At 41.2% G+C, this 11,519-nt stretch overlaps 1 protein-coding gene across 1 annotated transcript; it reads left to right on the top strand.

Annotated features, from left to right (window-relative positions):
* Positions 1-339: 339 nt before the first annotated feature.
* Positions 340-10,556, top strand: MYCBP (MYC binding protein). Its single transcript, XM_067533730.1, has 5 exons — positions 340-479; positions 678-750; positions 4,881-4,929; positions 5,982-6,111; positions 10,462-10,556. Exons 1-5 carry the CDS (start codon positions 465-467, stop codon positions 10,504-10,506), a joined length of 312 nt encoding a protein of 103 aa, XP_067389831.1. The 5' UTR covers positions 340-464; the 3' UTR covers positions 10,507-10,556.
* Positions 10,557-11,519: the final 963 nt, after the last annotated feature.

The following is an 11,519-nucleotide window of genomic DNA, read 5'->3' on the forward strand; positions in this document are numbered from 1 at the left end:
CCTCACGTGGCCAAGAGAAAACCGGTCTCCTCAGCGTGAGTGACTGACAAGCGAAGCGAAGCGAAGCGGGCCGGATATCTGGCGGGAACAGCGTCGGCGGGCAGTTGCGCATAGCGCTGAGAGTGGCTAGGCGGGCGGAAGGAGGGAAGAAGGGGGCTGCGAAGGGGCCGGGGAGAGGCAGGGGCCGGGGGCTCCGATGGCCGACGAGCGAAGATGGGAGGAGACGCAGCTCGCGGAGAGGCCCAAGCAAGGACGCTACAGAGAGGCTGGGGGCTGGGGGAGGGCCCAGGCCCGGCCCGGCCCGGCCCGCGTGCTAGCGTTGCCCGTCTCTATGGTAACTGATGGGACGCTAAGTGTTCGTCGCCCCGCCTCCGTAAAAGGCTCAGCGCGCAAGCGCTGGCGGCCGGCGGCCTGGAGGGAGCGGCGCGGCTCGGCTCGGCTCGGCTCGGCGCGGCGCGGCTGCGATGGCGCATTATAAGGTGCGGGGCTGCGAGGTCTTCCTGGAGCCCTTTGAGGTCTTTTAGCACCCTCGTCCTCCCCGCCCCGACGTCTGGGGGCTCCCCGCCGCCGCATCCTTCTCAGAGGGAGGCTCGCCGGGGCGAAGCAGGCTCCCCGCCCCAGTTTCGGCAGCGGGACCGCCTTGCCCTGAGCTAACGTTGTTCCCATCCTCCCCTCAGGCCGCAGACTCCAAGCGGGAGCAGTTCCGCCGCTACCTGGAGAAATCCGGGGTGCTGGACACGCTCACCAAAGGTAAAAACCTGCCAGCCGCCCCCCCCCCAGCGTTGGGGGAGGTACATGCGCGGGGAGCAAAGGTCGGTGCTCTCTTCGCCTCGGGCCCACACCCAGCGGCTCCAAGGAAGCCCTCTCTGGGGCAGTGTCCTCCTGCCACTGGCGGCAGGTAAAGGGTGGGCAGGTGATCAGCAGGCGTTGTGGAAATCCTGTTCGTGAAGACTCTTATCCATTAAATGTGGAGCCCCAACTCGGGTACCTTAAAGGGCCTTTTTTTTTTCTTTTTTTTCCCCCTCAGAGTATTTAATATTTCTACAGTACTTCATATGCATGCCATTTCTGCAACTCTGACCCCTTGGCCTGTGGCCCCTGATCCTCACCAAATGAGGACCATATATTTAGTGGGCACTGGTGCATTTTGGTTTGAGGGACTTGCCCAGTATTGTAGAAGCAGGGATACAATTCAGTTCTGCAGGATGGCATTCAAGGTCTGTAATCCACAGTACAAACTTCTCTCACTTGAGCTAATGGCACAACTAATAGCAGCAGTAGGCTTTTAACCTGTGTGGTCTAACCAGTAAAGAGGGTGAGACACACTTTGCCAATGTTTCTGAAGCTATTTGCTTGCAGCATGTGACTGTAGGCTTGATAATTCTGGGTTCAGTTCTGTGTTCTGGTGGAGAATGTGCTTCTAGTTCTAAATACTTCTGTTCTTTGGCTTCTACCTCCTCTTTGATTGTTCTCCCTGATTCCAGCCCCTCTGTTATCAAGCCTCCCCACTAGGGTGACCAGAAAGCAAGTGTGGAAAAATTGGGACGGGGTGGGAGGGTAATAAACACCTCTATAAGACAAAACTCTGAATATCAGGACTGTCCCTATAAAATCAGGATATCTAGTCACCATCTATCCAACTGCTATTCTGTCCTTGCCCTTCTGCATTCCAGGCTGGTGGCTTTTGCATAGACTTTGAGGCCAGAAGGAACAATCATGATCATCCACTCCCCTCTGATTATTTTTGTCATAAATGCCTAGTGAAAAGACTAAGGAAATATAGTGGTGCAAATTGGAGATTTAAGACTGAGGGAAGGACTTCTGTATGTTTTGTAAATTGTTCAGGAGAAAGCTCTACTAATTGTACTTCAAGTGCTCTGCATTCTCCAACTGTGCAAGACAGTAGTTTCCACTTATTGGCCCTCTAAAATACTTTGGACAGGGTGTTTCACATATAAAATGTATACTTGCTGTAGCCAAATTTATTTAAGCCAGCAGTGTACTTCAGTGTACTGAAGCATGCAGCTGACTTTTGAGTTCAGCATAAAGTTATTCCCTCATCCCTTTAGAAAGGCTGTGCTGCTGTCTGGAAAAAAAGAGAATATTAGTACATTTGCTCATGACTTTATTAACCTTTCTTCTCAAAAGATTATATTATATCAAAAATTAAGCATTATGATAATGAAGACATATTACAAAATGCTGCATGTGTATACTTAAGCTTGTAGAAAAAAATGTACGGTATCTTGTATTTCAGGAATAGTCTTATGTAATTAAAGGCTGCGTCATAATACATTTTCATCAGTAGACAAGTCAGGGTTGCAAGTGCAACTGCAACCTTAACTCTCTTGTTAATTCTTTTTGTATGGGATATATACACTAATTCAAAGGGCTTTATATGAAGTATTTTGATAGCTTTCCATTGTTTAATACCATATTAGAAAACAAAAATTTGTTTAATCTATTTCTAGTTGACTTATATTTTTCCCCCTTGAATCAAATTGAAAGTAAGTTACCTCTGTTTGTTTGCTTTATGAAATGCTGCCAGAGCTTTTAGGTCAAAACTGTACCATAAAAGGGAGTAGCTGGGACTCAGTAGAAGTATATCACTTTGTGGTTTGTCCCACAGTTGGTAGGGATATTCTTCCATTGTACCAAGTTTTAGATAATCGTGAATGTTTGGAATGGAGTTAAGTTGCACAGTCAGTCTTTTCATTTGAGAAACATGGTATGAGTGCAGTTCAGCTTACTTTTACTCACTCTCACTGCTCCAGGCTGAATAGATATTTAGAATGTGGAGGACACATCACTCCACATGCAGTTTTTTAATGTAGGTAAGTTTAGCTGAAATCATTCTTCTTGCCAATTTCAGATAAATCAGGGTGCTCCCTCTGATAGCTCTAGAGCTGCTGTTGTTCACTAACAAACTAGTCTAAAAGGGTGTCTTTAATCTTCCATTACTGACAGTCAACTCTACTAACTAACACAGTTGTGTCCTGGAAGGAAAGTCTCAGTATCTAGATTTACATGAGCAAGCATTGGGAATATCCAGGTTGGCAAGCTAAGATGTATTGTCTGATGTGATGATACATTAACTTGATACCTATGACAATGGTGTCCCGGTCTGTGACTGGGAAGAGTTTTAAAAAGAACAACAAAAAATCCAACAAAATATCTCAAATGCAGACATACTGATAGGGATAAACCATGTTCACTTTGGCTTCATTTCAAGTCCACAATCTAAGTATGGATTAATCAATAGGAGAACTAGTGGCTCAGGCTCTTCTGAGGATTCAGTCAAACTGTTGAACAATTGAGTACATCCCAAGTGGCTGTCTTTGGTGCACATTTGTGTTAACACACAATACTTAATGTAAACCCTCTGAGTGCTGCTCAAGATAAGTATATATCATAGATTGGTGATGGGGAGAAGCTAAGTGTAGGACTGTAAAAGTGCAACTGCATTCTTGAGACACTATTTAGGATTCTTGCTTCCACTCTGGAAGCAAAGCAGCAGGTGGGTACAATTTTTTTTCCCAAGCCAAGGAAGCCTAGTGATGGAGGAGAATATGGAGTTTTCCAGACTTAGTAAAGGAGATTCTGGATATGGCTACGCTAGAGCAGTGGTTTCCTACCTGTGGCCCAGAGGCTAAAAGTGGCCTGCGGAAGCTTTCAGAGTGGCCCGTCACTCCCCTCCCACTGGCTGCAGAAGGGAGCTGCTGTCTAAGGACCCAAGCGAAGTGTGTTACTGAAGGGCTAAAAGACCGGTGCAGGCTCCTTGCTGCAGCTGATGGGATGGGAGATAAACACTCCCTTCCTCCTGGCCGTGGAAGGGAGCACAGCAAAGCGTACTGCCTGGGTCCCTAGGTATTGGGGTCCCTGCTGGAGCCAGAAAGAGGGGAGCATGGATCTCCTGTCCCCCTGGCTGCAGAAGGGAGCCACTGTCTAGGGACCCTGGTGGAGCACACTGGACTACAAGAGGCATGCAAGTATCCCTGCTGCAGCTAGGGGGATGGGAGAGCCTTCTCCCTGAACTCCTTCCCTATGGCTGCAGGAGAGGGGAGGGGGACTGCTGGTGGAGACTGGTGGTCCTTCAGGGTAGTAAAAGTTATATCTGTGGTCCTCAAGCCAAAAAGTTTGGGAACCACTGCACTAGAGAGGTTAGAGAGGTGAGCTGCACTGATGCACCTGAGCTGCTGTAAGCCTTCTAGTGTAGCTGCTGCCTCTGAGCTCTCTCCCGTTATTTTAGAGCAGCTATGTCAGTGGGAGAGTTTCTCCCACTGACATAGCGCGGTCCATCCCGGGCTTAAATCGGTATAAATTTTGTTGCACAGGGGGTGGCTAATTCACACCCCTGAGTGACATAATTTGATGACTTAAACATAGTTGTAGTGTAGCCACCCCCTTAGATTACTTTTGTTACAAGATCAGTCAGATATGATAGTGAGCAACTACTTTACTGGTAGAGAATGTGTGTGTCCTGGGACTATTATTAAATAACTATTAATTTGATCAGTATATGGAACAATAGAACTGCTTGACAGTCACTGCCCCTTGTAATGTTTGTGTTTATGTGCAGAAATTAGTGCAAATAATTAGCTTTATAATCTATTAAAGAATTGTTGAAAAGCTTATTCAGACTGATTCCAGCTATATAACTGTACTCAGTTTATGTTGGATACACATAACCTCTTAATAATTTGCTGTGTGGTCATTTGATACCTGTTCATTGTCCTAACTTTAAAAGGTGATGTTTTACTAATCTGGAAGTAATCCTTTTTAAGTCACATATGTATTATCTTTTGACTAATGGTTCACACTTCAGAAATTGAAGTTTGGGGTGTTTCTGCTTTCGACTGTTGAATGCTTTTTATTTACAGTGTTGGTAGCCCTATACGAAGAGCCAGAGAAACCAACTAGTGCACTGGAGTATCCTTTTTCCTCTGTGAATTGATTTCAGACAGATACGAGGCAAAAAATGGAAGCATAGTCCAATCACTTGTTTGTCTCCATATTGTATAGGCTAAACAAAATATTGTCTTATTTCCATATTAAATAAGAACACAGCAATTTTAGGGAAATGGCACTCAGTCAACAAACTACAATAGAGAACTGGACATGTAACTCTTACATGAAAGTTCTTATTACCAACAGTCTGAGGCTTTTGATTTATCTAATCCAGTATCCACTTTTTTGGGTGGTGGGGGGCCAGTGGCTGATGTGTAATACTGAAAGGAAGGCAAAGTCTTCTATTAAACATTTTCTATAATGCTATTTGCTATTTCCTTGTATCTGCAGGTGTACTGCTTACAGTCTGGAACAGTGTATTTTGCATAACTGCTAGTATATTTAGGCTGACAACTCTCTAGTTCTTAATCTTGCCAGGCTTCCTCTTTGACCTTCTGCCACAGTGAATTATGAGGGTTTACTGCACAAAAGTACTTACTGTCTAAAATGTTCTGCTTTACCGTTTAGTGTTCCCTTGCTCTTAAGTTATGGGAGAGGATAAAAAGTGTTTCAGCTTTTACTTTATTCTGTTCCATAACCATCCCCTTCTCAGTCTTATCCTTTCCAAGCTAAGTTAATCTTGGAAGTTCTCCTTCATTGTGTTTTAAAGAGCCTACGGACAGGCATGTTGCCATCTTCTGTTTAAAGAATTTCTGATGTTTGACTTTTTTCTTTAATTTACATATCTGGTGTATCTTGTCAGTCAGCTATAGTATCTTTTAAATTCTAAATTTCCATTGACTTGTGAGAGTTCAGTTACACAAACCAATGGTAATAAATAGCCCACAGTTTCTAAAATACTTGAAGCCTTTTTGCAGGTTGAAAGGCACTAAATAAATGTACATAATTATAATTTAGCAATAGATTAGCTAACACAGTGGTATTAGATTTGCACAAAGCTCATCTATCAATGTTGGAGCCTGAATTTGAATAACCTATCATTTTTAAGTGAAGAAACACTTAACTTTTATTAGCTTTCTGAAGCATCATCTAGGAGCCGCAGCTCCAGAAAATCCTGAAATAGAGGCCCTTCGCCTGGAGGTTGCAGAAGTGAAAGAAAAATATGAAGCTGTGTTGGAAGAAAACAAAAAACTAAAAGCAAAGGTAAATATTTGAGTCTCTATTGCAGAATATTCTTTCTTAACATGTAAGTAAAAGATATACACTGGTATTGGTTACTGTATCATTAGTATTTATCAGTGATAATGCAGTGTCACTGTGTGCAAGTCTCAGAACACAAGGGGAAGCCTGATTGGCTCCCGGTGGGGGCTACTTAATTGAGAAGAATACTTTTCGATTTCTAATATGACTAAACCACACAGCCTCTTTTCTTAAGTTTCTTTAAAACTAAGGAAAGCCAGTACAAGTACAAAATTCAAGTAAAATTGAATGGAAACGGTAGAATTAATTTCTTAAAAAATGGTGTAATTAACATCTAAAAAAGCTAGATGACACTTCTGAAGCAGATTACAACAGTTTAAAGGCGCTAACTGCAAAGACTTCTTATAGAATTTAAATTCAAGGTGGAAAAGACCTATTAGGTCAATGGAATCAATACCTTGCAGGATATAACCTACAGTAGTACTGGAGACATTTATGTGTATGCAGAATACGAGCTTTCACTCTAATTTAAAATACCTCTATTTCTCCATGGCTATGAAAACCTTCCAAATAGAATCTGAGTGTAAACTAAGGTAGAGTCATTGTTTTGGGTACACAGACTGCCTGAAACAAACTGGAGCTGTTTATAGCACCCTCTAAGCTAACTCAGTAGGATATCCATTCTTAAACCAATAATATTTGACAGATTTTCAGTTTTGTACAGTTACCATAGTTGTACAGATCCATAACTACACATGCAAATGGCTAAATAAACCAGGGGCAGAAACAGTGCTGGTTCTATAAGTGCTTGACCTACTTTTTGCCCACACAGTGATGCTGTTTGCAACACTAACATTACTTACCAAATGACTAGTTACTACATACTATGTTTTACCTTCTACAACTTTTGATCATGCAAGCTTTTCTGCATGGACTATGGACTACCCACAAAAAACCGCTTGCAGGATTGGGGCCTATCTTTCTACACACCATATGTTATCATGTTAGTTCCCCGATAGAAAAAGGGCACTATATGTCAATTAGTTGGTAGACCAAGAAAAAACTTGTTGAACTATGAACTCATTGGTCAAATTAATATCTCCATTAAACTTGCTGTCAAGGTATAGGTACATAAGAATGACTTTACTGGGTCAGATCAATGGTCCATCTAACTCAGTATCCTGTTTTCTGAGAGTGGTCAATGCCAAATGCCTCTCATGAAATGAACAGACAAGAGCAATTATCAGATGATCCATCCCGTGATCCAGTCCCAGCATCTGGTAGTTAGGGGCTGAGACACTCAGAGCATGGGGTTGCATCCCCAACCATCATAGCTAATAGCCATTGATGGACCTATCCTCCATCAACTTATCTAATTCTTTCTTTTTTGAACCCAGTTTTAGTTTTGGCCTTCACAACATCTCCTGGCAACAAGTTCCACATGTTGACTGTACGTTGTATGAAATACTTTTTGTTTGGTTTGTTTTTGTTTTAAACCTGCTGCCTTTTAATTTCATCAGGTGACCACTGGTTCTTGTGTTATGTGAAGGGATTAATATCACTTTCCCATTCACTTTCTCCACACAATTCAGGAATTTATAGACCTCTATCATGTCATAGAAGATTAGGGTTGGAAAGGACCTCATGAAATCATCTAGTGCAACCCCCTGCTCAAAGCAGGACCAACCCCAAGTAAATTATCACAGCTAGGGCTTTGTCATATCCCTCCTTTAGTCATCTCTTTTCCAAATGGAACTATCCCAGTCTTTTTAATCTCTCATAGGGAAGATGTTCCCTGCCCTTAATTTTTGTTGGCCTTGTCTGTACCTTTTCTATTTCTAATGTATCTTCTTTGAGATGGGGTGACCAGAACTGCAGAGTATTCAAGGTGTGGGCATACCATGGATTTATATAGTGGTATTTTTATATTTTCTGTCTCATTATCTTTCCCTTTCCTAATGGTTCCTAACATTCTGTTAGCTTTTTTGACAGCTGCTGCATATTGAGTGGATATTTTTCAGCGAATGACCCACGATAACTCCAAGATCTTTCTTGAGTGGTAGCAGCTAGTTTAGACCCCATCATTTTGTATGTATAGTTGGAATTATGTTTTCCAATATGCATTACTTTGCATTTATCAACATTGACTTTCATCTATTTTGTTGCCTACTCACCCAGTTTTGTGAGGTCTTTGTAACTCGTCAGTCTGATTTGGACTTATCTTGAGTAACTTTGTATTATGTGCAAACTTTGCCACCTCACTGTTACCCCTTTTTCCAAATTATTGATGAATATGTTGAATAGTACCAGTCCCAATACAGATCCCTGGGGGACATCAGTATTTACCTCACTCCATTCTGAAAATAGATAATTTATTCCTACCCTTTGTTTCCTGTCCTTTTTTAACCAGTTATTGATCCATGAGAGGACCTTCCCTCTTATCCCAGGCATGACTGCTTAGTTTGCTTAAGAGCCTTTGGTAAGGAACCTTGTCAAAGGCTTTCTGAAAGTTCAAGTACACCATATTCACTGGGTTAGTCATGTCCACATTTGTTGTAAGTAAAAAGGCTATAAGTATTTGACTTGAACATTCTGCTGAGTCAAGCTGTCATGTTTATCTAAATAGTTCTGGCTTGGGTTAAAATTGGAATGCTTCCTCGAGGAGAAAAAATTAGATGGGTTGTTTGGGCAGCATGGATCTATTTAATGCCTCTTACAGGCAGTTTTTTATACGTTGCTTGAAATGAGAATAATCTGACTTTTTAGCAGAAGGGGGGACTTCCCTATTAAAGTTGTCTCAGAGGGCTGTTAAACTCCTTCAGTAATGAGGGCTGAAATATGTTAGTGTGTGGGCCAGAGTAATCAAGTTTTGGGTCATGTGCCATAACTCTGTGAAAAGGTGGAAGAGTGCCCTTAGGTAGTGACCAAGTTTGTTGGGGAAATGAGGAATACTATTACAATTTTCTTCTCTCATTTCCTTGTCTCTCTCCTCCCTCTGTATTTTTGAATTTTTTCTCTTTCTTGATTAGTACTTTCTCTTCCCCCTTTCCTCTCTTCTCTCTGCCCATCTACTGTTTATGCACTTTACCTCTTCTTCTATTTCTTTTGCTCCATACTACTTTTGTCCTGCACTCACATTCCCCCAGGTCTTTGAGTTTCATTTAGATTTTGAAAGGCAGCAGAACAATTTTACTTGAGAGGATTGTGGAGCAAAATTGTGTAATCAGCTTCCTTCATTAGTCCTGTAGCATGTGGATTATAAAGAGAAGACACTTATTTTCCCTTTTCATAAGTACTGTAGCAGGTTTAAGTAACTAGCAAGTTTCCCACTTCAGCTGGATCTCTGTGTAAAGACCTGTATGCATATGGAAACCTACTGATCTGATTTTCTGGTAATGGGCAGAAGAACTGTATGTGCAATTAGAAGTAAAACTTGACTAAGATCCACTCATACAGCCCAGACATCTTATTTTGTAGCCAGCTTGGTGTGCAAAACATGGAGCATTGTTTCATCAGTTGCTGCCAGCAGCAACTGTGATAAATGTAATCCAACATTATTATAAATACCAGATGACTATTTTGATCAGGCTAGGAATTTCTAACCCACAAATGAAACATTTTAACTGCAAAATTAGAACTGATAGTCTAATATTGACATTCATACCCTTCCCTATGCCTGAGATTTTTTTCAAAGGCTCTTGTGAAATCTACTTGGTCCTCAGCTACTTAATTTTTATACATATGTACCTATAACTGGAGAATTCAAAATGCATTTTAAGTGGCCAAATGATCACTACATCAGTGTGAATTTTTGATCTATGGTTCTGACTGTAGGTTTGTCCTCTATTTTAAATTTTATTCCCTGGAATAGTCTCATGAGTGGCTAATCCCCAGCCTAATGGTGTCAGTCAGACCACTTTACATATTTCAGTACAGCACACAAGAATGTAGGATACTCATTCTGCCCAATCACAATGTAAATCCCCCTCTCGTTTAATGTAAGAAATTGTCAAAAGCACTTAATGGGTCTTGTGCTGAAATACTCTTTCAAAAACTTAAGTACTTATAAAGTCAATCCTGCCATGCACCTTTTAAAAGCCTCCGTCTCACAGCTGCATTTTTGCACAATGCATGTTTCTCCTCCTGCTCCTCCCCACCCCCGCCAAAAAAATGAGAGAAAAAGGCTTGCTAGGCATGTTTGTAGTCTTTTAAAATAAGTGGAGCTAGATATTCAGGAGCAAATTAGAATTTGTAGAATAAAATTTGCTTTAAAACAATTCCTTCTCTCTCCTGTTGTGGCCTTTTTTTAAACGTTCTATAGCTAACAAAATCACTCCTTTTTTAATTCCACAGCTGTCTCAGTATGAACCTGCGCCAGAAGAGAAGCGTAGTGAATAGTAATGCTTTCACCTTTTGGTTACTTAACTGAATAAAGGGCTTCATCAGAAGTTTGCTGTCTTGACTAACTTTTTTTTCTGGGTATAAATATCGAAATATTTCCTGCAATATATTGATAATTTGAAAACAGCCCTTACCTTAAGAATTGTAACATTCTGCAAACACTCTTCTGTGGCATTCCAAAAGTCTGACTTTATAAGCTTTTGAGGCTGTTAGTCTGTTTTGATAGCTTTAACGCTTTAACATTAAAACAGTCAGAACCAAGTGCTTGAGGTACAATGGATAATTTTAGTAACAGTATTAAAGATGAGTTAAAATTGTATTAAGATTAAATATTGCTTTTTGTATTAGCTGAAAGGTGATTTCTATCCCTTGCACAGGGTAAGAATGATTACATTGCAAAAAGCCACCCATACAGCTCTATAAATACACATTTAATGAGACTATACTAAGGGCTAAAAGGTGAGGAATGAATGAAGCTAAGGGGGTAAGTGCTGGCAGTCTGGATAGCTACATTATAGTAGAGGCCAGGAATAGGATCCCTCTACCAGCAACCTGCTACCACTTCCAGTGGCTGATCTGACAGATTGGCAATCTAAATCATTTACAACCCTTCCTCCCCACGGTGGTCTATAAATCAGACACATGGTACTGGTTTTGGGGACATAAGGTTAACCTACTTTTAAATGAAGAGGCAGGGGTGCTAACTGTCCATAAATTTATAGACAGTAAAAAAAATGTACAATTTTAACACTGTCAGTAAATCTGTAAATAAATGAAAATGTCCATAAAATTGGGTAGAAATAAAACATTGTATTTTGACATGGATTGACATTGTTCACAAGCAGGTGTATTTTAAAACTTCACTGATCATGACTTTATCAATTTCTCGTTTTGTTATTGCACATGCCCCCAGCCCCTGCTTCATCAGTTAACTGTAGCTAAAACAATTGCATAGTTCCTCTGTACAGAATATCACAAGCACGTACACACTTTCATGACATCATTGTACT

This window comes from Emydura macquarii, unplaced genomic scaffold (genome assembly GCF_026122565.2).
Source record: "Emydura macquarii macquarii isolate MOO-44397 ecotype Brisbane River unplaced genomic scaffold, CSIRO-AGI_Emac_v2 contig_3348, whole genome shotgun sequence".
NCBI lineage: Eukaryota > Metazoa > Chordata > Testudines > Chelidae > Emydura > Emydura macquarii.